The sequence below is a fragment of the Letharia columbiana genome (genome assembly GCF_014066305.1).
Source record: "Letharia columbiana isolate WasteWater2 chromosome Unknown Sc0000007_s0, whole genome shotgun sequence".
In the NCBI taxonomy this organism is placed as follows: domain Eukaryota; kingdom Fungi; phylum Ascomycota; class Lecanoromycetes; order Lecanorales; family Parmeliaceae; genus Letharia; species Letharia columbiana.
The window spans coordinates 226825-247817 of NW_023501043.1; the positions used below are offsets into that span (position 1 = coordinate 226825).

Sequence of the window (20993 nt, forward strand, 5' to 3'; positions counted from 1 at the left end):
GTGAAGGCCACTGTCAGTGAAAATTGGGGATGGCAATGGTGAGGGTGGAAGCCGGAAGCGGAGCAAATGTTCCGCCATCCTAGCGCAGTATGGCGTACTGCCCGTAACGTCAGACTGCCGGAGTGTGAGGGATGGAGCAGCAAGGCAGCCTTTCAAATCTTGGTGTGAGAGCCACAGCCGAGAACCGCAGCGGGCGTGTTTCTGACATCCTCTCTGCCTTTGCGGCTGTTGCTGTGCGCATGAACCTTGTCAGGCCTGCTCTCCTGAGACAGATCTCGGGCCGGAGACGGCGGGCTGACGGACGACATCGAGTACAGGTACTGCTTGTCCAAAAATGTTCATCTGTCGGTCGGTTCCGGGACGGAGAATCTTCTGTTGCGCAGCAGATGAACCATGGGACCTTGGTGATGTACCTGAAGCCTGGTGCAGTAACGCGAATTGTGGCAGGCAATATCATGGGGTTGGGGATGGACTCCATCGATTCCGCGCTTAACGGCGAGTAGGCGCCGGAAGAGTCGTTGGTCAGCAACGTCCGCCCCCTCTGGTGCCTGATCCACAAGTCGCCAGCCTCCTCGTTCCAATATTCATTTGCTCGCTCAAGGTTGACCTGTTCGATGGAAAGACTCCTTCATATGACTGAGCAGCAAGTCGCGATAGGCGTTCTCCAATCCTGCCCAATCAAAAGAGTCTTGCTTGGCATTTAAAGACTCTTAAAGTAAGCACCTGTGGGGGCTGGGATACTTTAGTACCACAGTCTAATTCGAATGTTCCGATCGATGATACAACATAACTACTACACTTACACACGAGAATAGGTGTCGTGAGCCCGTCAGTGAACAATTGCGATTATCGAGTCTTGTTACGAAACATGAATCGCACGGTCGGCTTCTGCGGTCCAGTCGATTCTCACCCCTGCCCTACGATGAAACAGCCAATCACATTGCTCAAATCCCGCCCATACCGCGTATCTCCAAACGCTTCGTTCAGTGCACACTTTGGTATCGCCTCCGCAGAGACATGATGTCTCACGTCTTAAATTTCTCGTTCTTCAAAAATTCTTCGTTATCGTCGTCGCAAATCTCCACGACATACGGGTAACCCTGAGCAAAAAAATTTGGAGATGAAGTTTTCCCTTCGCTCCTTTCTCGAAGCTATGCTTATCTCATACACACCCACAAACTCCTCATATCAAGTAGGACACCTCGCTGCTAACCCACTGGACGCGCGATCCGACCGAATCGTGCCTGGATTCATATTACCGGCTGCCGCGAAATCGACAGAGCCAAGTCCGAGTCCGAGTCCACCTCCACCTCCTGCTACCGTTACAATCACGAGCATCAGCATCAGCACCAGCCTGATCACCACTACCATCGATGTCACTGTGAACACAACCTACTACGTCACCGACACTGAGACTTTCACCACGGCGGTTCCGACCACATCATTGACAACAAGCGTTACGAATAGTACCGTGACCATTACCCCCACACGAGCAGGACCAACACACGCATCTAGTATGTCAGCGGTACCAGATGCGAAGAAGCCTGTGTCAGCGTCAGGAGTGCTGGCGATCATCTCCGGGGTCACGAATCTCGCGCTGCTACTGGCGATGTTTTTCCTCGTACGGAGGTTCTACAGGATGTACCGCCAGGAGCGGGTCCTGCGCAAGCAGATTCAGACCGAGGGAGTAGAGCTGAAGCAGGCGGGGGCGAAAGATGATGAGTGGTGGGTGACGGCGAAGCAGTAATGGGATGTATGGAGATAGGATCGCTTTGGCTGGACCAAGGCGGGGACAGGAGGGAGACATGATAGAGGTAATTTTTTAGAACGCCGTGAGCATGGACTCAGAGCCATGAAGAGGAGGTTTTATGTAACTTGGCGATAAGGTATGACAGATAGGCGCGATCTTGGAACTTACCATGCATCCTCTTTCAACATTCCATCTGTTGATCCTTTGCCACAGTCCTCTCCAAACCCAATCTCAAAGGTAGGGCTCGCTGCACCTCTTCCGCAGCCTTGATAATTATTTCAAACTTCGAAGTAGGCATAGCTTGACCGGGCTCACCTATATATACTATTGGATCATGGCATCAGTACTCTCCGTTCAGGATCGTGAATGGAAAATGCCACATCCGTCAGGTGTTAGCGATGCATTGCTGGTGAAGTTTGTCCTTTTGTAGTTGAAATCCCATCATCAATGATTACCTTCAGGCGTGCGGTCGGAGGAACGAGGCCAACTGCTCGCCAGCGGAACACCATTCATAATGTCGCATCCACCGTCGAAAGGAGTGGTTCCAACCCGGACATTGATGGCTCTCGGCCATTATTTCTTGTATTCAATTTTGTACGAACCGCGTGGAATACCTTGATCCGGACGTATCTCGGTCCGGCCGTGGCGTGGCTCAGGATGCAGAATGGATAGTGGCCGAATAATGGTAATACAGAGTCGAAGCTATGGTACTGTGCCCTTTCGAGTGCAAGCTGGTCCCGTGAGTCCTTAAGCAACGGATCAAGCCTCTTTTGCCAGCATCAGGTCCACTAAAACCTAGTTGCCTTCCTCAGCTGTGGATTTAGGGGGTGTCATATGGCTAGAATATATCTCTTGCTTGTAGTATCTGAACAGGCTTGGCACATGCCGTGTTCTATCGGTACTGCTTTATTCTGGATGAAGGCCGAGGAGTAAGGCTCTAGCTATTCACAATCGATGTCTGAAGGAAGCGTCATCAGTAACATGCAAGTCGACTCTAACTCGAGCTACGCAGATTTTGGCAATACTGAGAGATGCGATGGCGCCGATGCTGGCATCAGCACAGATACTCGGAGCCCAGATGATCCAAACCTCTCCACTCCACAATCCTTTTCAAGAGGCAGCATTCATGCTGAGACTTCAGCAGACCTGGTCATGAGGCTCGACATTGAAGCGATCAGTTCTGTTAGGAGTGATGCTTTTTTGGGAATCAAGTTTGCTCGACGATGGTCTATCCACCTACCTACCCTCATTGTCGCCTTCTCCGCCTTTACCGACTGATTCTTGGGACTTCGATGTCCGCATTGGGCTGAACCATGTGCGTGACTTTTCTAAGAATCACAAGTTTCTAATAGTATCCCAAGCTTGTGGCTTGATAAGACTCTGAATTCAACAAGTTAACAATTGCATCTATCTATTCAAATCGCAGGACGTCAATAGAGGAAAGCCCCTATTGAACCAGCTCTGTCTAGTCTGTAATACTGAACCCGTCACTCGAATGTTGAAGAGAGCTTTTCGCGGCTTGATCTTGACGTTAGCACAAAGCTACACTGCCACCTCCCCAAGTTGGTTAGGGAGACTTCAGGTCACGAGAATGGTGTTACAGTCATTTGTAAGTAGCTCCAGAAAGATGACGACACTCGCAACACTTCCAAAATGGCGTTATCTTGCATGCACAATTCGATGGTCGTAGCTCAGCCCCCCATAGCATTTGGTACTGAACGGTCAATCATCGCGCTCTTGCGAAGAGATGAAGCACTCGATGCTGCCGCTTACAAGGCGAGCAGACTGATCGCTTCCAACAAGACCACTTTCAAGGCCGAATTAACAGAAGTCCGAGACGCAGCGAAGGAGCTCCAGGCTGGCGCAGGTGTACATGGACAACGGAAATTTCGAACCGGTCAAGGACCCGCATGTCGAGATTGGGTAGAGCTGTAGCAACGGATGGCCTGATAGGTCACGAGTATCAGGACAGTCGCCCCATATGGGCCTTGGAAGACCTAGCCAAGATCGAGGAGTTACTTGGCGCGTTGGATCGTAGCGCGGTCTGGCTACCACATGCAGCTGACCTTGCGAAGGTTGTAAGGGAGCCTTCTATTGCTTTGACACACATTTTTGATAAGTTGGAAAGATCGTTGAGGCTTTGCGGTAAAGATGATAACACTCAAATTGCGAATCGGCATTACGCACGCTACCCTCGGGCAGAACACATGGACGTCATGGAAAATTGACGCCGCAAAATTGAGTCAGAATCCACGAGCGGCCTTGCGTTGCACTGTTCTCCTGCGGCGACATTCCATGGCTGTTTTCGCAAAGGATTTCGCACTGCACTCTCATCGCACGGATTGGTGGGCGATTAGTTCACTGAAGCGTCGTGAAGAGCTGCCGGAAGGGAAGCGTGGGCCTCGAGCTCATTTCGTAGAGTAGGTTTCAAGGATGGGAATACAATACATCTGGACGACGTCTCTAAGTACCACCCCTAGCTGCCTGTCCATCGTGAACCTGCTTGCCTTACCATGTGTTGCATGTGGAAGGTGCTTGGGAAGGTTTCTACGTTGTGTTTTGGATCACTTCAGGTAGGTAAGGCGGCTGCTTGTTGTGATTGAGAGTAGCTCTCGGCTGACGAGTAGACAAGGTGTACACGTTAAGTTAGCAGCCTTCGGAAAGCAAGACAACCCTTTGAACGGCGACTTGTCAAATCACACAGAAAGGACGGGAATCAGATCTTTCACGTTGTCTCGCGACTGCTTGCCCCTTGAATCAGCCAGGTCGTACCTGCCGAGGCAACAAGGCATCAACTTTCTTGGGTCTTGGCAACGGATTTGAACTTACTCTGTTTTTCTGACCTCCCGGGTCCTTTGTGTCACTTCTTGCAAATTCTAGTAAATGGCATAACAATAACACAAGTCTACATTCACTCATACAGTTTAAAGTATTGAAGGTTTAAACAACATTCATTCATCACTACAACATAAAGGCGACAATCCTCTTCCATAGTGACCTCAGTCACTGCAGGTCACCATTAGAGTACAATCATTTGGCATCTCACAATGGGCTGCCATACCGACTTGGCGGGGAACTCCTCCTGTGGCTTTCACTACTCCGGGCTACCGTAAGTACCACACACATACCAGCTATTTAGAGAATTAATCCTCGGTAGATGCCCGCTAGAATCATCAAGAAAACGGCATAACGCCCCTTATGCTGTCGCTTTCGACACCACTCTCTTTGCATCATTAACTCTCATCGACCAACCCTCTCGCCCATTCATACGTCAAGTGCCGCCAGATTGCCCATTCCTCGCCTTGCCAGGAGAGATCCGAAATCGCATCTATCGCTTCGCTTTGGTGGCAATCAGACCTTTCACTGTGCAGCTTCAATGGAATAGACCTCGAGATACGGCGCTGCTTCGGGTCAATAAGCAGATATTTGATGAGGCGTCGAGTATTTTCTACGCTGAGAATGTATTCAGATTCCCAGAAGCATTGTTCGTGGGAGCGCCGATTCTTCCGCAATTGCAGACGCTCTACCGTGTCTCGAGGGCGAAGTTGAAGATGATGAGGCATATTGTCCTCGAGGTACCGGTGCGTTCCTCCTTGAAAGGCCCTGACCTGCTATTTAGTAACGGGCGATTGCCCATCGTTTAGGTGTACGGCCTCAACTCCAACTTTCGCTTTCGCATCCAGACTGCATTCAACCTTCGACATCTGACCGAATTCCTGGCTTGTTCCCCAAACGTGAAAGTGCAACTGCGGTTTGGATATGTGTGGGGAGAGAACGGCCGCGATCTCGGACCAAGTGAGTACCACTATACTTTAGCCACCGCTGTTGAAAGCCTGCGATTGAATGAGGTGGAGATGGATGTGCATATCAGGACGCATCCGAAGTTTATGGACGAGTGGGTTGACCTTCTGGTAAGGACCTTTTTCTGTGTCAAATTCTCGCGTCTCGTGTCCGGTTTTGCGCCTGTTGAGGGCATGAGCCCTTTGATGTTGCTATTTCAATCGATCAGCTCTCTTTCGGAATGGTCCACGTGATGATCAAAGAGCTATCTTGTGCATCATCTGGTATGCCATCGCCTTTATCCCGGCGCCCATGGCAGGCGAGACTCCTTGGACATCGACGTTCCAATGACAGCTAAGATCAGGGTGCTTTTTTCTCAATCTCGCACACCGTTAGTGCTCTAGATCCGTCGGTCCCCAAAAAGCGTTTTCATAGATGTAACCCTCACATACATCTCACTAACAACCACCCTGACAGAGCCGAGAGTTCCAAGATAGATGGTCGCTCGAAGCAATCTTCCAACTGGGATCAGTCTCACAACGACGTATTACATTCGATGCTATCAACGGATTCAGCGACAGATATCAAATGCCTGGGTTGGTGGAATTCTATGAGGAGGCCTGGAGCATGTCTTCGTACACCTTCAAGCCGCGCCGCATTCCATCCGCAGGCGTGTGTGCCAAAGTGATAGCTCGAGACTTGTGTATCAGCGGTTCCAGATCTTGACTAAGCTTTTCATCAAGTCTTCCCCCAAGCGGTGATCCAGCTCCTACAACCTGCCGTGCCATTTTCATACCATGCCAGACCGGCGCCCACATCATCAGCTTGTAGTTCGCATCTGACCAATCCTGTGCATCAATCACCATTTCTCCCCTGGAATTCTCCCACCTCTCGAGCATGACTTCCGCATACTTCGCAACTATTCCCCCTTCGTCTTTCCCTCCCCCAAGCTTGACCGCCTTGACAGCGTGCATCAGGACCACCACCCCAACAATCTCTGGCCTTCCTCTCAGATCCGTCCCAACCTTCTTCTGCTCCTCCACATGCCTCGGATCCCACATCAAGTCCCAAATCTTTTCCGCATACTTCAACCCCCTCTCCACACCCTCATCACTCCACCCACTCTGCGTAGCCTTTAGTACAGCCCCCCTCATCACCTCCCTACAAACCTTCACATCCCAAAGCCCCACCCCAGTCTTTTTGACCTTGTTTAGAATATCCATCACCACCCCCTGGTTCCCCACCTCATTCGCCCTCCTCACCATCTTCTCAACCTGCCACCCCGCCAACTTCCTCCTCGCAACCTTCAGCCCCTCCAGAAACGCAGCCATATTCCCCCAGTCCCCAGTCTCCTCCATCAACTGCACCACTTTCGCAAACGAACTCCGTGTCGGCGGCTCATCGCGCCGCTTGTCCAGCGGCAGCAGCTGCAGCACTTCATCGCCTAGACGCACCGTGGCGGGCTCGTCGGATGTGAGGAGGGCGTGGTTGGATTTTTTGTAGACGAGGTCCTGTTGTAGGACGAGGAGGTGTGAGGGGAAGAAGATGTTGGTGCGGAATGTGTTGAGGAGGGCGTCGAGGTCTGGGGAGGGCGTTGGGTGGAAGACGGGGAGTGGCCCTGGGGGTTGTTCGTCAGCAGCCGGGTGGAGGAAGAGGGATCGGAGGAGGCAGTACCTTTTACTCGCCGCGTGGGAGTGGTTGTGAAGGAGCGGGTTTGGGAGATGAGGCGCCGGAGACAGGGGCGGCAGTAGTGGGTCAGGTCGATGGAGAGGGTTGCCATTGTGGATGTGTAGAAGTAGGAACGTTTTAGATTTCAATCATGTGTGGCGTTGGCTTGGAAGAGGGAAAATTGGTGAGCCCGAAGCTGGGAATGGTGATTTGTATCGAAGCTCGAAGTCAGTGACGGGTAACTTTTTTTTAGCGCGCTTTCCGAAGCTCTCCGTCAATTGGCGGCGACGACATCTCTCCATTCACGTTACATACGCAAGACCAGCCATGGCCTCTACAGCGCCTACATTACGGCTTTCGAGATGCTGGAAACGACTGCTGCGACCATCGCGCCAACAAAAAACCTGTGTGCGCTGCCTCCACACCGCCCTCGCAACCACACCCTCACAATTTTTACCTCCTCCGCCTCCACGCTTGCGCTCGCCATTCAGGATCCTCAATGACACTACGCACACCTGTAAATTACCCATTAAGAGTTTTCACTCTCGGAGCTCCTGCTAATAGCACGATTTTAGTATCCAAAAAGATAAAAACCTACCCCCCTCCGCCCTCCCACCGCGCCAAACACCCCTTCGCGGTCGCCGACTGGCAAGCCTACCACCAGAAAGAGCTCGACCCCACCGGCTCCCGCACCCGTCTATTCGACCGCAATAACCCCGACGTCCCCCGCGTCGGCGACATCTTACTCGTGGCGTTCAAAACCGGCGATCCGTTCGCGGGCGTGTGTCTGAGCATCAAGATGAGAGGGGTCGACACGGGTATCTTGTTGCGGAACAAACTGCACATGGTGGGGGTGGAGATGTGGGTGAAGATTTACAGTCCGAATGTCATGGCGATTGAGGTGGTGAAGAGGGCGGAGAAGAGGGCAAGGAGGGGCAAGTTGTATTATATGCGGTATGTTGCTCTGTTCCCCCCAGGGGTTTCCCTCCTGTTGGGGCGTTCGGTGGGAATTCGGGGCTGATGAGGGGCGGGTGTAGGAAACCGAAACATGATAAGGGTAGTGTGGAGAAGGAGGTTGAGGCGTACTTGAAGAGGAGGAGATTGATCAGGAGTGGGGCGTTGGGGGTTAAGGATTCGTCGTTGTCGGTGAAGAATCCGGCGTCGGCGAGGAGTGGCGTTGGAGCGAGGTAGGAGGAGGGTTTTTTGGCGTTGAAGCAGCATCCGGGCGTCTGGGAGAATGGATTTTGTATACTTGTCATATAGATCTTGAGCAAGAGGCAGAGTCTAAATAGCAAATAAATTGGCTCTGCAGTGTCAACCTCAGCTTGTAGTATACGAAATGGTCTGTGCAACAATTGACCGGATATAAACACTAGCAACATTGTAGCCAAGATAAACAAGATCTGCGTCGAACGTCACCATCATTCACAATTAGACTGTTTCTTCAATCTCTTTCTCTATTATATTTCATAGCTCTCTCACTCGTGCCAATATCTATACTGTCTCCCGCAAGCGTTGATCGAGAGCTAAAGTATTCCGCATCGTAGACCGTAGAACCCAATCAGTAAGTCATCTCCATCAGGAGACGCAACGATATCCACGTCGCCCTTGCAAGCGACAATTTCTTTTCGCTCTAACAAAAGCATCCTTGGTATTCCCGATTGCCATCTAATCGAGCATCTCTCTCAGATCGCTCGCCGAACCATTAAGTGTGCTGGTCGAGTGGACCGTTTCTGTCCCTGCGTCCGTTGTCGTACCTTTCTTACTAAAATGCTCACTTAAGGGGGAGAGGTGGGTCAATTTTCTTCTTCGGCGCTGGCACAGGGCACCGGCCTCCCACTTTTATTCGTGTGGTGTGTCGAAATCAGTGGTTACGGGTGCGATTATGAGAGCGTCCAGTTTTAGCGGTCGGTCCTCAACACTGGATCCCTAGCTGAGGGCCATGGATGGCTTCCGCGAGCGGTGTCGTTCTCTTGCAATAGTATGTTGGGATGGGCTCAGAGGCTAAGAACTGAGTTGCAGTGGTTTAAGAAACAGAAGATATCAAGACCGGAAAAGATTTTGTGGGGCTGTGGCAGGACAGCGTCTTGTGGTTGGTCAACGATCGGAGTCTTGCCCGGTGCTGTACTGACTGACAGGTTTCCAAGGCCGGCCAAAAAGCTGATTCAAGCGTTTTTCGGTCTCTCAGAATTCCCATGGTCTGCATGCGAAGGATGGTGCCACTCGAAGAATGACGTTGACGTTGTGCGAGGTGTATCCTGGAGCGAAGGTAATCACGCCGAGAGCAAGAGCCTCTGGTGGAGAAAGCTTTCCTGGGGTTTACCTTATTGATGAAGTTGCAACTTGGGGGCGACAGCGTACACGAGATCTCTTACTAGGTCGCACTGGTGTTCAATGTTGCCACATCGGCAACACATGGCAATACACTCCGATGCAGGAGACAGAGCTGGACGGTTCGGTGGCTGCAAAATTGGACGACATGGCCATATGGAAAGTGCTCGAATTATCGCATGTAATAGTTCAAGCATAGCGATCACACCAAGGTAGAACGGGGATCTGCGGAGCTTCCACAATGATCGCAAGGGGAATGATAGATGTCTTGAAGAGTGAGTCCAACAAGACTATAGCCTTTGAAGTGTGCTGTCTTTCGGCTCTGACTTTACACTCACTGGTCATAAGCTTGAACCCAGGCGGGGATTGGTCCGTGTGATTCTGATTTCCCACGGGCGCCATCCTCCGCGTGCCTGTTCTCCAAGGCTTACTAGTCGGCTCCTCTCCATTGAAGCGGTCGTCCGGAATATGTTACGGAGAAGGCGACGACGATGCGGAAGATTTTTCTGGCGCCACGTGGGTCCATCTACCCACGATAAAGACATTATCTCTTGCCTCCTCCGCAATGGTACGACTTTCAACCTCCCGTCTGAAGATCCAACTGACCTGGGTATATCTTCGTCTGGCCTCTCGAGCCGGAGTCGCGGCTTGCGTGACTCAGTCTCATTCGAGTCGGAGATTTTGTAGAGGAAGAGACATCATTTCAAGTCTATGTCTATGCTAATGAGTGACTAAACAGGCTTCGCGACTAGTTTCTCCGACAGTAGTCGGCTGCCTTGTAAGGAAATTGCACGTATCTACGGTCCCGTGCTTGACCGTCCTGCCCCTCCCACAATCAGTCTTTCACCTGTGGGACGTCGCAATGGAATTCACAGTTCTTGTTATCCCCCCTCCCGCATACGATCCAGTCGTCTCTGTCTTTGTTCTTATTATCGAGCCTACAATAGTCAAAAAACTGCAAACCACGAGCGGCGAGATTTTCGACGCGGAGAGCAATCTTGTCAAGTCTAGTGAACACTCTTAGCAGCGTCCTAAGTCAGTGAGAACCCTACATACGCCTTTTTCCCGTCGAGCTCCTCTTGGCATCGGTAGGCTTCCTTATGGACCGGGAAGTCGAACACCAAGAAACCGGCTTTTTTCTCCTCGGGGTTTAAGAAAGTATAATCATGTGCCTTCTCGTTGGCTGTTCCATCCTTTCGCTATCTCATGTTATCAGCTATGCATGGTGCCGCCAATCTGTCGATCGAGGAGAGAATCTTACCGCTGTGCAGCCATATTCTTTCATGATATATTCCTTGACCTGCTCCCGGTCGCCATCATTGCGTCCTTCGGGCTCATATCTGTTGACGCCTCAACTGATCAGCTTTGCCAATCATAAGCTTGTTACGTAGGGGGTGAGAGAATTGGCTGCGAGTTTGGGTAGCGCAGCGCTGATATTGAAATGCACGTACCTAACGACGACCACAGTGCCGGCCTCTGCTACTTTGAAGCGTACCGATTTTGGATCGAAGTCGTCGAAATGGATTGCATACGCCTTCAACATGTTTGGATCGAAGTTGTGTTGAGCGGGTCCTGTGTCTATCCTGAAGGATGATGCAGAGAAAGGTAGGAAGCTTGGGAGTGTGGATGATGTGTATGATAAAAGAAGTCATGGTAGAGGAGGGAACATGAAGCTCTTATATGGATTTCTGCCCACACTGCCTGGGAAGTCTGAAACTTTCACGGTAGCGGAACAAGCTCTCTCCTACCAATACCTTTCACGTTTCCAGGGTTGCCCACGACAATCGTCCCCTCTTGTCCGTTTCTCAAACCTGCCCGACTCAAGCAGGCTTAGATGACGGCCTGCCCGCTTCTCCCAAGTCTGCGGCAGACAATTATGTGGGCTGACATGGGGTGTGGCTCGCTCCTGGCACCGTCTGCCCAAGTTCTGAAGCAGGCAATCCTCCTTTTCAAGCCGGATGTAACTTGCTCTTATGCGCGTGATACTCTTCAAACACGGCGACACGCTAAATGTGATGCAGGGGAAGGTGGGGAGAAGTCTGAGGTAATTGGCAGGCGTGCTTTTCTCAGGGGAGGCGATTGTTCCGGAAACACGTAAGCCTCAGCTTGTGCTGAAAGCAGCTCGGATTCCAAAGGTCCCTTCCACCAGATGACTTCGTCTCAGCGCCGGCATCACGGATCTAACCCGCACTGACTGCCTTTTTGTCTACGAGGACGACTCCAAAACGATGCTTAGAAGCAGCTTACCGCCGCTCGGGCTGCTTACCCTCTCTGTTTTTTCCCTATGTCGCGGATCTAAATTGAATGACTGCCTTTTTTCTCTACCAGCACGACTCCAAAACGAGGCTTAAAAGCAGCTGACCGTCGCTATGATTGCTTACACGGTTACCCTCTCTCTTTTTCCAGATACCGCGGATCTAAATGCAATGGCTGCCTTTTCGTCTACCAAGGCGACTCCCAAACGAAGCTTGAGAGCAGTAATTTGCCACTCGCCTCGACCGACCCCTGTCTTTTCCCACATGCCGGCGCTGCTACCATCTCCGATGCCGACACTTTGGCATCCACACAAAGCGGCTGGGGGCTTCACAAGGCGGTGTCTCGAGTCGTGACTGGCGTCGAGACTCGAATGAATGACGGTCGATCGTAGGGTTTGGGAAATGCGTTGGGGTTTCAAAATCGACATAGGTTAAGGGTGGTGCGTTAGAACAGATGTGGCCTACAACTTAGTGCCCGGTCCGATTCTCGCGGGCTTTCCATCTCTCCTGTAGAGTATGCTACCGTTTCTTGGCAGCAGAAGGCGGCAAAAATCTGCCCCCAGCTCACTCAGGGCTCGCCCGAGCCCTGCCGCTTTAGCGAGCGCGCCGGGTGAGCAGGGGTGATGCGGCACCCGACCTAGGTGATGCATCACCTAGGCTCGGCGATGTATACAGCCAGACATCAACGACGACGAGTGTCTTCTGTTTCGGTTGCGTTTGTCCCCCTTGTAGCTACTTTTGCACAGGATTGAAGATTACATACGGGAGATTGTGAAGCGTGCGCAAAAGGCAGCGGTTATCCGGAGATCCTTACAGAAGTTGGTTTTGGGTCAGGCGTGCCAGGATCCTCAACATGTCCGTGAGTATAAAGCCGTCGCTGTTGTAGCCGCTGCTGTCGCCACCACTACCGCCTCCTTAGCGGCATTGACAGCGCCGCCTTCCGGGTGATCATCGTCTAGTACTGTCGCCTGCACTGTCAGTCTTCGTTTCAGCGACACGTGGAGTTGATAGGCCCAAACAAATCCTCACAAGATAAATAAGATAACGGAAAAAACAGGAGATTGATATTGGAAATTAATAACAAAAGCTATATTAAAAAAGCAGTTTTTGTATATGATATAAATAAAAACTTTATTGGTTCATCTCGACTTGGGAAAGGTGAACTCATAGGGGTTTCTCCTATGATCTGGGTGTCTTGGCCTTTGACTCATTTGCGCGCTATGCGGGGAAATCTTTTCGAATTTTTCCTTCTCATATTACCTTGTCAAATCTCCATGTGACAGAATCAGTATCGCGAGTCACCTTTGATGCAATTACATCCCCCAGTTTTCTTTCTCCCTACTTTATTTTTCACGTTACCTCGTGGACTCTCCGTACGACAGAATCGATACCTCGTTCCTGATAACAACTACATTCCCCGGCTTTCTTTCTTTCTTTCTCCCTACCTTTGACCAACTCTCCCATACTCTCAATCCATTCGCGTACGACATCAATGCCACCAATTTTCGCACCACTTCCACCGAACAACACCATGTCTGGCCCATCCCAGTACAGTTTCAACGATAATGAAGACCCCAACGATGCAGGTGCCTTACGCAAAGCGCTTTCCGGAATGGAGATTGGCCAACCTAGCACTTCCGGTGGTAGGTACATTTTCGTAGCGAGTGCTTTCTTTTCCGGCTTTTTTCTAGAATTGCGAGGCATTTCTCGCAAGCGAAAAGTCTTTCAATGCCCTTCTAGCCTTCTCGATGGCCGCAGTTCTGTCTGCTTCGTCCTAGCGCTTTCTAGAGTTACAAGGCATCTTCCGGGAGCAAAGTTCTCATAGTACAGCTTCATTGTGTTTGAAAGCTAAAGTCTTTTCCATTAAGAAAGAATACTGACTCTGAAACCATGACAGGGCAATTCTATACTGCAGGCAACGAGAACAAGCAGTACGAACAATTCAACCTCCACACTCCCCCAGATATCACCAGTAAAACTCGAATTATTGCTGTTCTCGGAATTCATCAAAACGCAACCCCTCAGAAAGATGGCTGGTTCGTGAGCGATTTCTTTGCCTTCTGGAACATCTTTCAGGGTATCACGGAAAATCAAAAATGGTACCATTGTCTGGATCTGGATGACCTGGTGACGAAGCATGAGCGATACTTGCACGGCAACCCCTATGGGCAGAGGAAGGTCGTGCTAGATTCTGGGATTCTAGCACAATCCAAATTGTCTCGACACCCTCTTCAGCGCATCAGGCCTGATCATCTCAAACCTAAAACCAAGCAGTTGATCGGGGATGAATGCAAGGCTGCCGAGACTGCCCACGAGAATGTTCTGATACTATTGTTCGGACATGGAGACGTTAATAATTATGGCATCGAATTAGGCACAGGTGACCGAGCTACCCTCCAGATTGATGAGTTCAGAAGTGCTATAAAGGCTATTAAGGTCAGTATCACCATGATCGCAACTTCTTGCTACTCAGGAGGTTGGACTTGTAATCCTCAGCTCAATCTTTCCACGATGGCCGCTGCCGGGTCCGAAAGAGTGAGCCTATCGTGGCGATTCTCAGGTTCAACAGGCCGTGCATGCGGGTCCATGTTCACCACAGCCCTAGTCCAGAAATTGACAAGAGTAGGCGCTACTAATAAGCCTCTCATCGACGAAGATGAAGATTGCGAACTTACTGAGGATCAAGAGGAGACCTATGCGGAATTTACGAGAACTGTTCATGAGCACCTACTCAAGGATCTTGATCGTAGAGGTTATGAACACGAACTCGCTTTCGGAGCGCAGGATGATGCGTGGACCATGTGCTGGAGAGAGAGGACTGGGATACCCTTGGGCCAATTCAAGGAGCGCTGGGAGAACCTGGAAGACTGGGCAAAGGATGCGACATTGCATCCAGGAGATCCTCTGAACCGGGATCCTGCGGTGACTGACGAACAACTTGCTGAATACTTGCAATTGAGGGCCGAGGCAAGAGGCAAAGCAGGTCGCCTTGGCGTCTGGCTCAGGGGCATCCGAGGGCACGGGTAGCGTTCTGGAGCAAGCGAAAAACCAGCGGACTGTATGGAGGCACCAACGCAGGCCTAATCAGCATGGTTTCCAACCTAGGGGCCGAGTATTTGAATAGCTACCAAGGGTTCGACGATAGCGGTCAAGATGGAGCGCTACACAACACGCTGAGAAGGATCCAGTCAGGCGAGGTTACGGACATAGACGACATCGAATCGGCGCACAGAGCCGTTGAATATCGAATGACTCAAATGTCTACGGCGGACCGATACCTACAGATGATGGACATGGCTCCGCCAAAGGGGCAACTGTGCTGTGAGTACAGGACGAACAAAATCAGGCAAGAGGTTGGAGGTGACAAGCATCACATTATCAGAAGGCTCATATTTGATCGTAAAATTTTATTCCCGCGTCCAGTTCAGGGTCAAGGTCGACAGTTCCTTAAGGGCATGGACTACTTGGTTGCAGCTTTCCACTATGCCAACACACCGAAGGAGGTCGTCGTCAAGAAACTTGATGCTTTGACTACCACGCTGGATCAAGCTTTGGAGCGGGAGATGGAAGTGGTGAAGCGAGATCCTGAGGTGAAATCCAAGAGACGCAAGCTGTTCCAGTCCTTTGGAGTAGCTTTTGGGAATATTTCCCCTAGTAAGCGGCGGTCTCGAGGTCTTTCATTGACAGGAGCTGCTTGATTGCGATTTTGGGCAAGGATTGAAACTAAAGAGCTCCATCCGTGATGAGAGTGTATGCCTCATCCTCATAATAGAACACCACAGCTAGGATTCCACTCATATTAGTTTCTACAGTATTCCAGTATGCGTCCAATCCCTGATAGTAAGGCGACTATTTGCGATGTGACTACTTGATTTGAATAATTTTGCGGAGAGATGTCTATGCTACAGTACGAATTTGGGTGTGTGGTGTGAAAGATCTCCGGTGCCAAGCATTCCAGAGGGTTTTGAATACGCTAATTGGCATTCGGTCCTACTCGTACCACACAGCACAATCAACCCAAATTATCAGCTCCATGAGGTTATATCGAAGTATGGAGCTCTATACACGAATCAATGTTCTCAGCGCTACCATCGCCGTCAAGATATAGAGACTTCTTGTTGCATGAGAAAATATAACTAAAAACCATCACCTCTTGTCTTGCCCAGAAATCGAACTCCATTCGAGGCATTTCACTCCCACCTCTCTCACAATGGAAATCATCCACCAATCCCCTACCTCCTCTTCCTTCACCCCTCTTGCGGTCCACCAATCCCAAACCCCCGACTCCTTCTACTCAGGCCCTCCGGTCCTCTACCACCATTCCCCCTCCGCGTCCCTCTTGCTCCATGCTTCAGACCTTGCGGCCGCCCCAGCGCTCGCGGCTCTGGCCAATGGCGCACACAGGAGTGCCAATGGTACGGCAACAGTAGCTGTCAACGGCCACGGTGCGGCAGAAGACGAGGACGAGGACGAGGAGTTTGAGATAGCTGGCGTGGATGTTTGGGTGACTTCTGAGTGCGTGTTTCCTCTGCCCTTTACCCCCCCCCATCCTCCTCTCCCTTCGTATCCCTGAATTCGCACAGGTGTAGCTAACCCATTACCCCATCCACACAGGCGTTTCATACTCTACTCCCCCACCCTCTCCACCGGCCTCTCGATCCCCTACCCCTCCATCTCCCTCCACGCCGTCCAGCGCCCCTCGCACGGGAACCCGGCCTCCCTGTTCCTACAACTCCTCACCGAGGCCCCGACGTTCGATGACCACGACCCCGATTCCACAATCTCGATGACCGTCGTTCCGGCTGCGGCTGCCGCTGCAACGACGTCGGAGGATGCGCCGGAGCAGGTGGGAGGCGATGCGCCGGAGTCGGAATCGCAGGCCCGGCGGCTCTATGCTGCGCTTTCTGCTTGCGCGAATCTGCACCCGGATCCGGCGAGTGGCTCTGAGGGTGATGGGGAGGATGGAGAAGGAGGAGGAGGAGGGCAACGTCCGGCTATTATGTTCGAGGGAGATCAGGACGTTGGTGGTGTATATCCTTTGAGCAGTGGAGAGGGAGGAGGGGCGGGATTGCCGCCGCCGATGCCGGGGAGTGGGGGTTGGATCACGGCGGAAAATGTGGGGGAGTTCTTTGATGAAGAGGGGAATTGGAGGGGAAATGGGGGCGCGGGGCAGGAAGTAGGCGTGAGTGGGGGTGGTAGTGGTGGTTTGGGGGAGGGCGCAGGGACTGTGCGGACGAGGGAGGAAGATGTTGATGGTGAGGATGCAGAGGGAGAGGGAGAGGGTTCAGAAGAGACGAAGTGGAGGAGAACGGATTGAACACTACAGGAGCGCCAATGCCATGCAGGTCATGGCATAGCTGGTGTCATGCTCGAGGTGAGCTTGGTGAAAACTCAAAAGTTGTTGTTGTCACCGCATGCAGTCTGATGAGCCACGAGAGACACGGTCAATTATTATGATTATAGATATCACTAAATGTCAAATAGATAGATCGAAGCGAACGTTCGATTCAGCGCAGCCAGGCATCCAGCTCTTTCAAAAAGCCATCTCGATCGTACACGCTTCCGGTCGGGCTCTTCCCCAACCTGTCGGTGTCATCGCTCGGCGGGCCGAGCTTCGTCATGCCACCGAAGATCCGCATGTCCCTCGGCCCCCTGACGTTCTCCTTGCCATTCCCCCCCAGCCCGTCATCGTCCCCTCCAGCCTTCTCCGCCTGCGAAAAGAGGATCCGACTCCCCGGCCGACCGACCGAGTCCTCGTCGAAAACCGCACCGCTACCGCTCCCGCTCTCCCCGATGCTCAGATACCGCTTGTGCTCCCTCGACTTCCGGCCCCCGCCGCCGACGACTTCGCTGTTCATCCGCCGCAGCGCGGCGACGCTCCGCCGGAGATCTTTGACCGGACTGGCGCTCCTTTTGCCGACGCCGCTCCGGATCGGGGAGCGGCGCCGGTCGGGCGAGACGTAGCGGAACGGGGGAGGGCGGGGACCGCCGATGCGGCGGATGGGCGTTTTGGGACCCCGCCAGTTGGCGGCGGCGGCGGTTTTGGGCGGCTGTGGCCATGGGAAGTTGAGGAGGGAGGATGGGGGGCGCGAGTCCGGGTTGGAGTCTTGGTCGGTGGATTGGATGCTCAGGCGGGAGGTGGTGTTGTTTGGTTTCTCTGGATCCGGATGGGTCTCCGTGGGCGGGGCGGGCAGTGGCCATGCTGTTGGTTTGGGGTTGTCGAAGATTGTCTTGCGGCGGTTTGGATGGGTGCTGGAATGTTTCCGTGCGCTGGGCTTCCGAGTGGGCGTGTCGACTTCTATGTCCGGGCTGTTGTCGTCTTCCCGGTAGAGATTCATCATGAATTGGGTGGGGGAGAATGGGCTGTTGTTGTCCATCACGCGGGAATTTTCTCTGTGAAGGCCGAGAGTTGTCAGTGGGGCGAAATCGAAATCTTGTCGCGATGGGGGACGGAAGGTTGTTTGCTTTGGTCTTGTCCCGCGTACCGAGTTCTGCGTCGTCGAATCTCCATGTAGTAGTTCCTCTTGCTCTTCGAGGGCTGGTGGTTTTGGCGGAGAAGGGACGACGAGGGGTATCTTGGAGATGCGGATGCACTTTTGACGTTGATTTCCACTCGTTCTGTCTTTTGGAGCAGCAGCTTTGGCTACTGGCAGGGATTCAATGTCCCATTCTACCGGATTGCTGGTCGCGATAGAACACGGCCGCTTTTCCCATGGATCCGAGATTGGACTACCTTCATTACCGGAAACCGCGTGCAAAATTGATGTGGATGCCCGCTTGCTTTTTGTGTCGTCGTGGATGGTGAAGTCGGTGGCGCGACAAAGAGGCGATGATGGAGAAATGCCGCGTCCAGGTCTTCTAGATTCGGCACTTCTGGGAATCGCGACTCTCGACTTTGAGTGAGTGCTTGATGGTTCTTTGGCCAAAGAGGCTCTCGACTCGGCTCGTGATGGCCCATGCAGGGACATTGATAGAGATAGACCGCTGCTTTTGCTTCGGGGCAAACTCTCCTGGATGCTAGCGCGAAATGATCGTTGTGTGTTCAGTTGTGGTCGGAACGCCATCTGTTTCGCAGCTCCTATTGGACTGGCTCTGCCTTCCTCGTGAGATGAGTCCCACACAACGTGGTTTATTTCGTATTGTCCGAGTCCTTTACGTGTCGAAGCGGGACTGGGAGGGGACGCAAGAGTGATGGATGTGAAATCCGTGCCAGCTTGAGCAAGAACCTTGGGCCAATTGTCATCGAGTATGGAGGTTTGCTCGCTGAACAAACTCCCGCCAGATGCTCGCCTTGTACTCTGCTCTGGGCTCTTGACTCTCGGCAATCTCTTTGACGTGATCTCGAATGGCAATGGCGGCAATGGTTGCGGAGGAGCGAGGCCGGGCTCTTGACTGTACATGCTCTTCGACCGTGGAAACTGCGACGTTCTCCTTGAGGCTCTTGGCTCGGTCTTGCTTCCGTCTGCTATTTCAGCGATCATGCCGTATGAACTACTGCGTTGTTGTCCGTGAAATAGCGGTTTTGGTGTGAGATCTGTAGCAAATAACGTTTTTGTGGCATCACTGTCTTTCCCATTGAGATTCAGATTGCCAATCGAACTCATCTCATCTTTTCGCGGTGTTCCATCGGTGTTTCTCGCGTCCTTGGGAGGCGAAGGGAGGACTTTCTTCGACCTCTCAGTGAACGGAGTCAGTGTCGATGATGGCATCTTGACCAAAGGTGTGCCATCCGCACGCGTCATTCGACGAGGTAGCGGCCAAGATTGTTGCGGTGCAGCTGGCTCGTGATCATCTCGATCGTTCGAACGTGCTTTGGGAATATACGCACGCGGTGGTAGGCTTTCGCGCGATGCCATTGGCGTGTATAAAATGTTGCGATTGTGAGGCGTGTGCTGAGACCGGTGTACCGAGGCTCGCGTGCCGGGCATGCGCGCAACGTCTTCGTCTGTGATGCTCATGATTGCGTTGGGACTGGTGGGGAAGCCGCTAAGGCGTCGCTCGCTGGGTGAGTTGATTTGGGAGAGGAGGCGCCGGTGCTTGTGCCGTAGGCCGAGGACTATGAGGATGACAGTAAGGGATGTCAGGCCAACCGCGCCGGCGATGATTCCAACGAGTAAATATAGGCTTATCGCCATGACGCGTCAAGGTCCTCGTGCGGGGACCTACGAGGAGAGCGCAGAATCCACGGGAGTTGGTGAGTATCTGACAGTTCTTAGCACTGCGAGAGCGCCCTGACATCACTTACAAGAGTGCATTCAGCGTGAGGTAGGATGACAACCACAAAGACTGTATGATGAAAGTCCAAACTCAAGTGAGAAAGTTGGAAGTAGAAAACTCTTAAACATCGAGCAAGGGACGTGGGGAATGCGGAATGTCAACAACGCGTTCAACGGCTGTAGACACAAATACCATTGTCACACCATTAAGTTGATTTGCAGTTAAAGGCGAAAAGGTTCAATATATTGGTTCGATTGTTGTCGCACTGATTACCTGTTCCCTGGCATCCGCCGTCAAGCATACGACTTTAGCGAAATCTGCTGCAGTAAGGGGGGCATCTTTTGTCCCGTCTTATACAACAAAAAAATGAAGGGTAAACCCTCATTCTCAATTGTTGCAGTGTGGGTTGTCAAGAAAACCACATAGACAAAGAGGACAGTAGACCTCTGCCGTCTGTCGGGCAATTGGGGAAATTTTGGAACTCAGATGGAGACCATCGGTGCAGCTGGACCATATGGCTAGTAAAAGCTGGGATTTAATTGTACTGCTCCGAAACTTTAAACGAGCATTAATCCCAATGTGTGGAACGCAGTGAGGTTGGAGGCCAGAGGTAAAACAACGGACCAACGATGTGTTTCTAATCATAGCTTCAATCTTGAGTCAGGTATGGTGGAGCCAGTTGACGAGAACCCGGAGAAGTCAGTCCTTCCAGGGATACTTCTGGGCTCAGTTACGGAGACAATGAGCGTTCCCTTTACGTTCCAGACCAGCAGATCGTTCCAGACCAGCAGATAATGTGTCTATAATCATGCAGTTATCGCATCTTCCGACACATTGGTGGTAGAGCCAGTGACTCCCGAATTTTCAATCACGTAGCATCCGCCTTCGTTGTGATTGGTTTGGCCAACGGAACAGAGAACATGTCACATCCCGCACATAAAAGGCGCAACTTCACTCAATACTTCCACATACTGAACATCTTGTATGAATGA

General features: G+C 51.9%; 12 protein-coding genes across 12 annotated transcripts; 9 read left to right on the forward strand and 3 right to left on the reverse strand.

The window, feature by feature from the left end:
• Positions 1–131: 131 nt before the first annotated feature.
• HO173_003113 (uncharacterized protein) lies at positions 132–503 on the forward strand (the record flags this gene model as incomplete). Its single annotated transcript, XM_037305041.1, has 1 exon — positions 132–503. The coding sequence occupies one exon, from the start codon at positions 132–134 to the stop codon at positions 501–503; it is 372 nt and encodes a 123-aa protein (XP_037167906.1).
• A 650-nt stretch (positions 504–1153) lies between these two features.
• HO173_003114 (uncharacterized protein) lies at positions 1154–1747 on the forward strand (the record flags this gene model as incomplete). Its single annotated transcript, XM_037305042.1, has 1 exon — positions 1154–1747. The coding sequence occupies one exon, from the start codon at positions 1154–1156 to the stop codon at positions 1745–1747; it is 594 nt and encodes a 197-aa protein (XP_037167907.1).
• A 1656-nt stretch (positions 1748–3403) lies between these two features.
• HO173_003115 (uncharacterized protein) lies at positions 3404–3978 on the forward strand (the record flags this gene model as incomplete). Its single annotated transcript, XM_037305043.1, has 2 exons — positions 3404–3619; positions 3718–3978. 2 exons carry the CDS (start codon positions 3404–3406, stop codon positions 3976–3978), a joined length of 477 nt encoding a protein of 158 aa, XP_037167908.1.
• Positions 3979–4797: 819 nt separating this feature from the next.
• HO173_003116 (uncharacterized protein) lies at positions 4798–5654 on the forward strand (the record flags this gene model as incomplete). The annotated part of the gene is made up of 4 exons (XM_037305044.1): positions 4798–4859; positions 4908–5331; positions 5395–5545; positions 5605–5654. The coding sequence occupies 4 exons, from the start codon at positions 4798–4800 to the stop codon at positions 5652–5654; spliced, it is 687 nt and encodes a 228-aa protein (XP_037167909.1).
• A 484-nt stretch (positions 5655–6138) lies between these two features.
• HO173_003117 (uncharacterized protein) lies at positions 6139–7310 on the reverse strand (the record flags this gene model as incomplete). Its single annotated transcript, XM_037305045.1, has 2 exons — positions 6139–7148; positions 7205–7310. The coding sequence occupies 2 exons, from the start codon at positions 7308–7310 to the stop codon at positions 6139–6141; spliced, it is 1116 nt and encodes a 371-aa protein (XP_037167910.1).
• A 215-nt stretch (positions 7311–7525) lies between these two features.
• HO173_003118 (uncharacterized protein) lies at positions 7526–8389 on the forward strand (the record flags this gene model as incomplete). Its single annotated transcript, XM_037305046.1, has 3 exons — positions 7526–7715; positions 7774–8152; positions 8236–8389. 3 exons carry the CDS (start codon positions 7526–7528, stop codon positions 8387–8389), a joined length of 723 nt encoding a protein of 240 aa, XP_037167911.1.
• Positions 8390–10364: 1975 nt separating this feature from the next.
• Positions 10365–11072, reverse strand: HO173_003119 (uncharacterized protein; the record flags this gene model as incomplete). The annotated part of the gene is made up of 4 exons (XM_037305047.1): positions 10365–10536; positions 10586–10728; positions 10791–10869; positions 10981–11072. The coding sequence occupies 4 exons, from the start codon at positions 11070–11072 to the stop codon at positions 10365–10367; spliced, it is 486 nt and encodes a 161-aa protein (XP_037167912.1).
• A 333-nt stretch (positions 11073–11405) lies between these two features.
• On the forward strand, positions 11406–12176 carry HO173_003120 (uncharacterized protein; the record flags this gene model as incomplete). The annotated part of the gene is made up of 2 exons (XM_037305048.1): positions 11406–11623; positions 11936–12176. The coding sequence occupies 2 exons, from the start codon at positions 11406–11408 to the stop codon at positions 12174–12176; spliced, it is 459 nt and encodes a 152-aa protein (XP_037167913.1).
• A 1100-nt stretch (positions 12177–13276) lies between these two features.
• On the forward strand, positions 13277–14811 carry HO173_003121 (uncharacterized protein; the record flags this gene model as incomplete). The annotated part of the gene is made up of 2 exons (XM_037305049.1): positions 13277–13427; positions 13682–14811. The coding sequence occupies 2 exons, from the start codon at positions 13277–13279 to the stop codon at positions 14809–14811; spliced, it is 1281 nt and encodes a 426-aa protein (XP_037167914.1).
• A 62-nt stretch (positions 14812–14873) lies between these two features.
• Positions 14874–15482, forward strand: HO173_003122 (uncharacterized protein; the record flags this gene model as incomplete). Its single annotated transcript, XM_037305050.1, has 1 exon — positions 14874–15482. One exon carries the CDS (start codon positions 14874–14876, stop codon positions 15480–15482), a length of 609 nt encoding a protein of 202 aa, XP_037167915.1.
• A 512-nt stretch (positions 15483–15994) lies between these two features.
• Positions 15995–17101, forward strand: HO173_003123 (uncharacterized protein; the record flags this gene model as incomplete). Its single annotated transcript, XM_037305051.1, has 2 exons — positions 15995–16299; positions 16399–17101. 2 exons carry the CDS (start codon positions 15995–15997, stop codon positions 17099–17101), a joined length of 1008 nt encoding a protein of 335 aa, XP_037167916.1.
• Positions 17102–17291: 190 nt separating this feature from the next.
• On the reverse strand, positions 17292–20980 carry HO173_003124 (uncharacterized protein; the record flags this gene model as incomplete). Its single annotated transcript, XM_037305052.1, has 2 exons — positions 17292–19840; positions 20974–20980. 2 exons carry the CDS (start codon positions 20978–20980, stop codon positions 17292–17294), a joined length of 2556 nt encoding a protein of 851 aa, XP_037167917.1.
• Between the last annotated feature and the right edge of the window lie 13 nt (positions 20981–20993).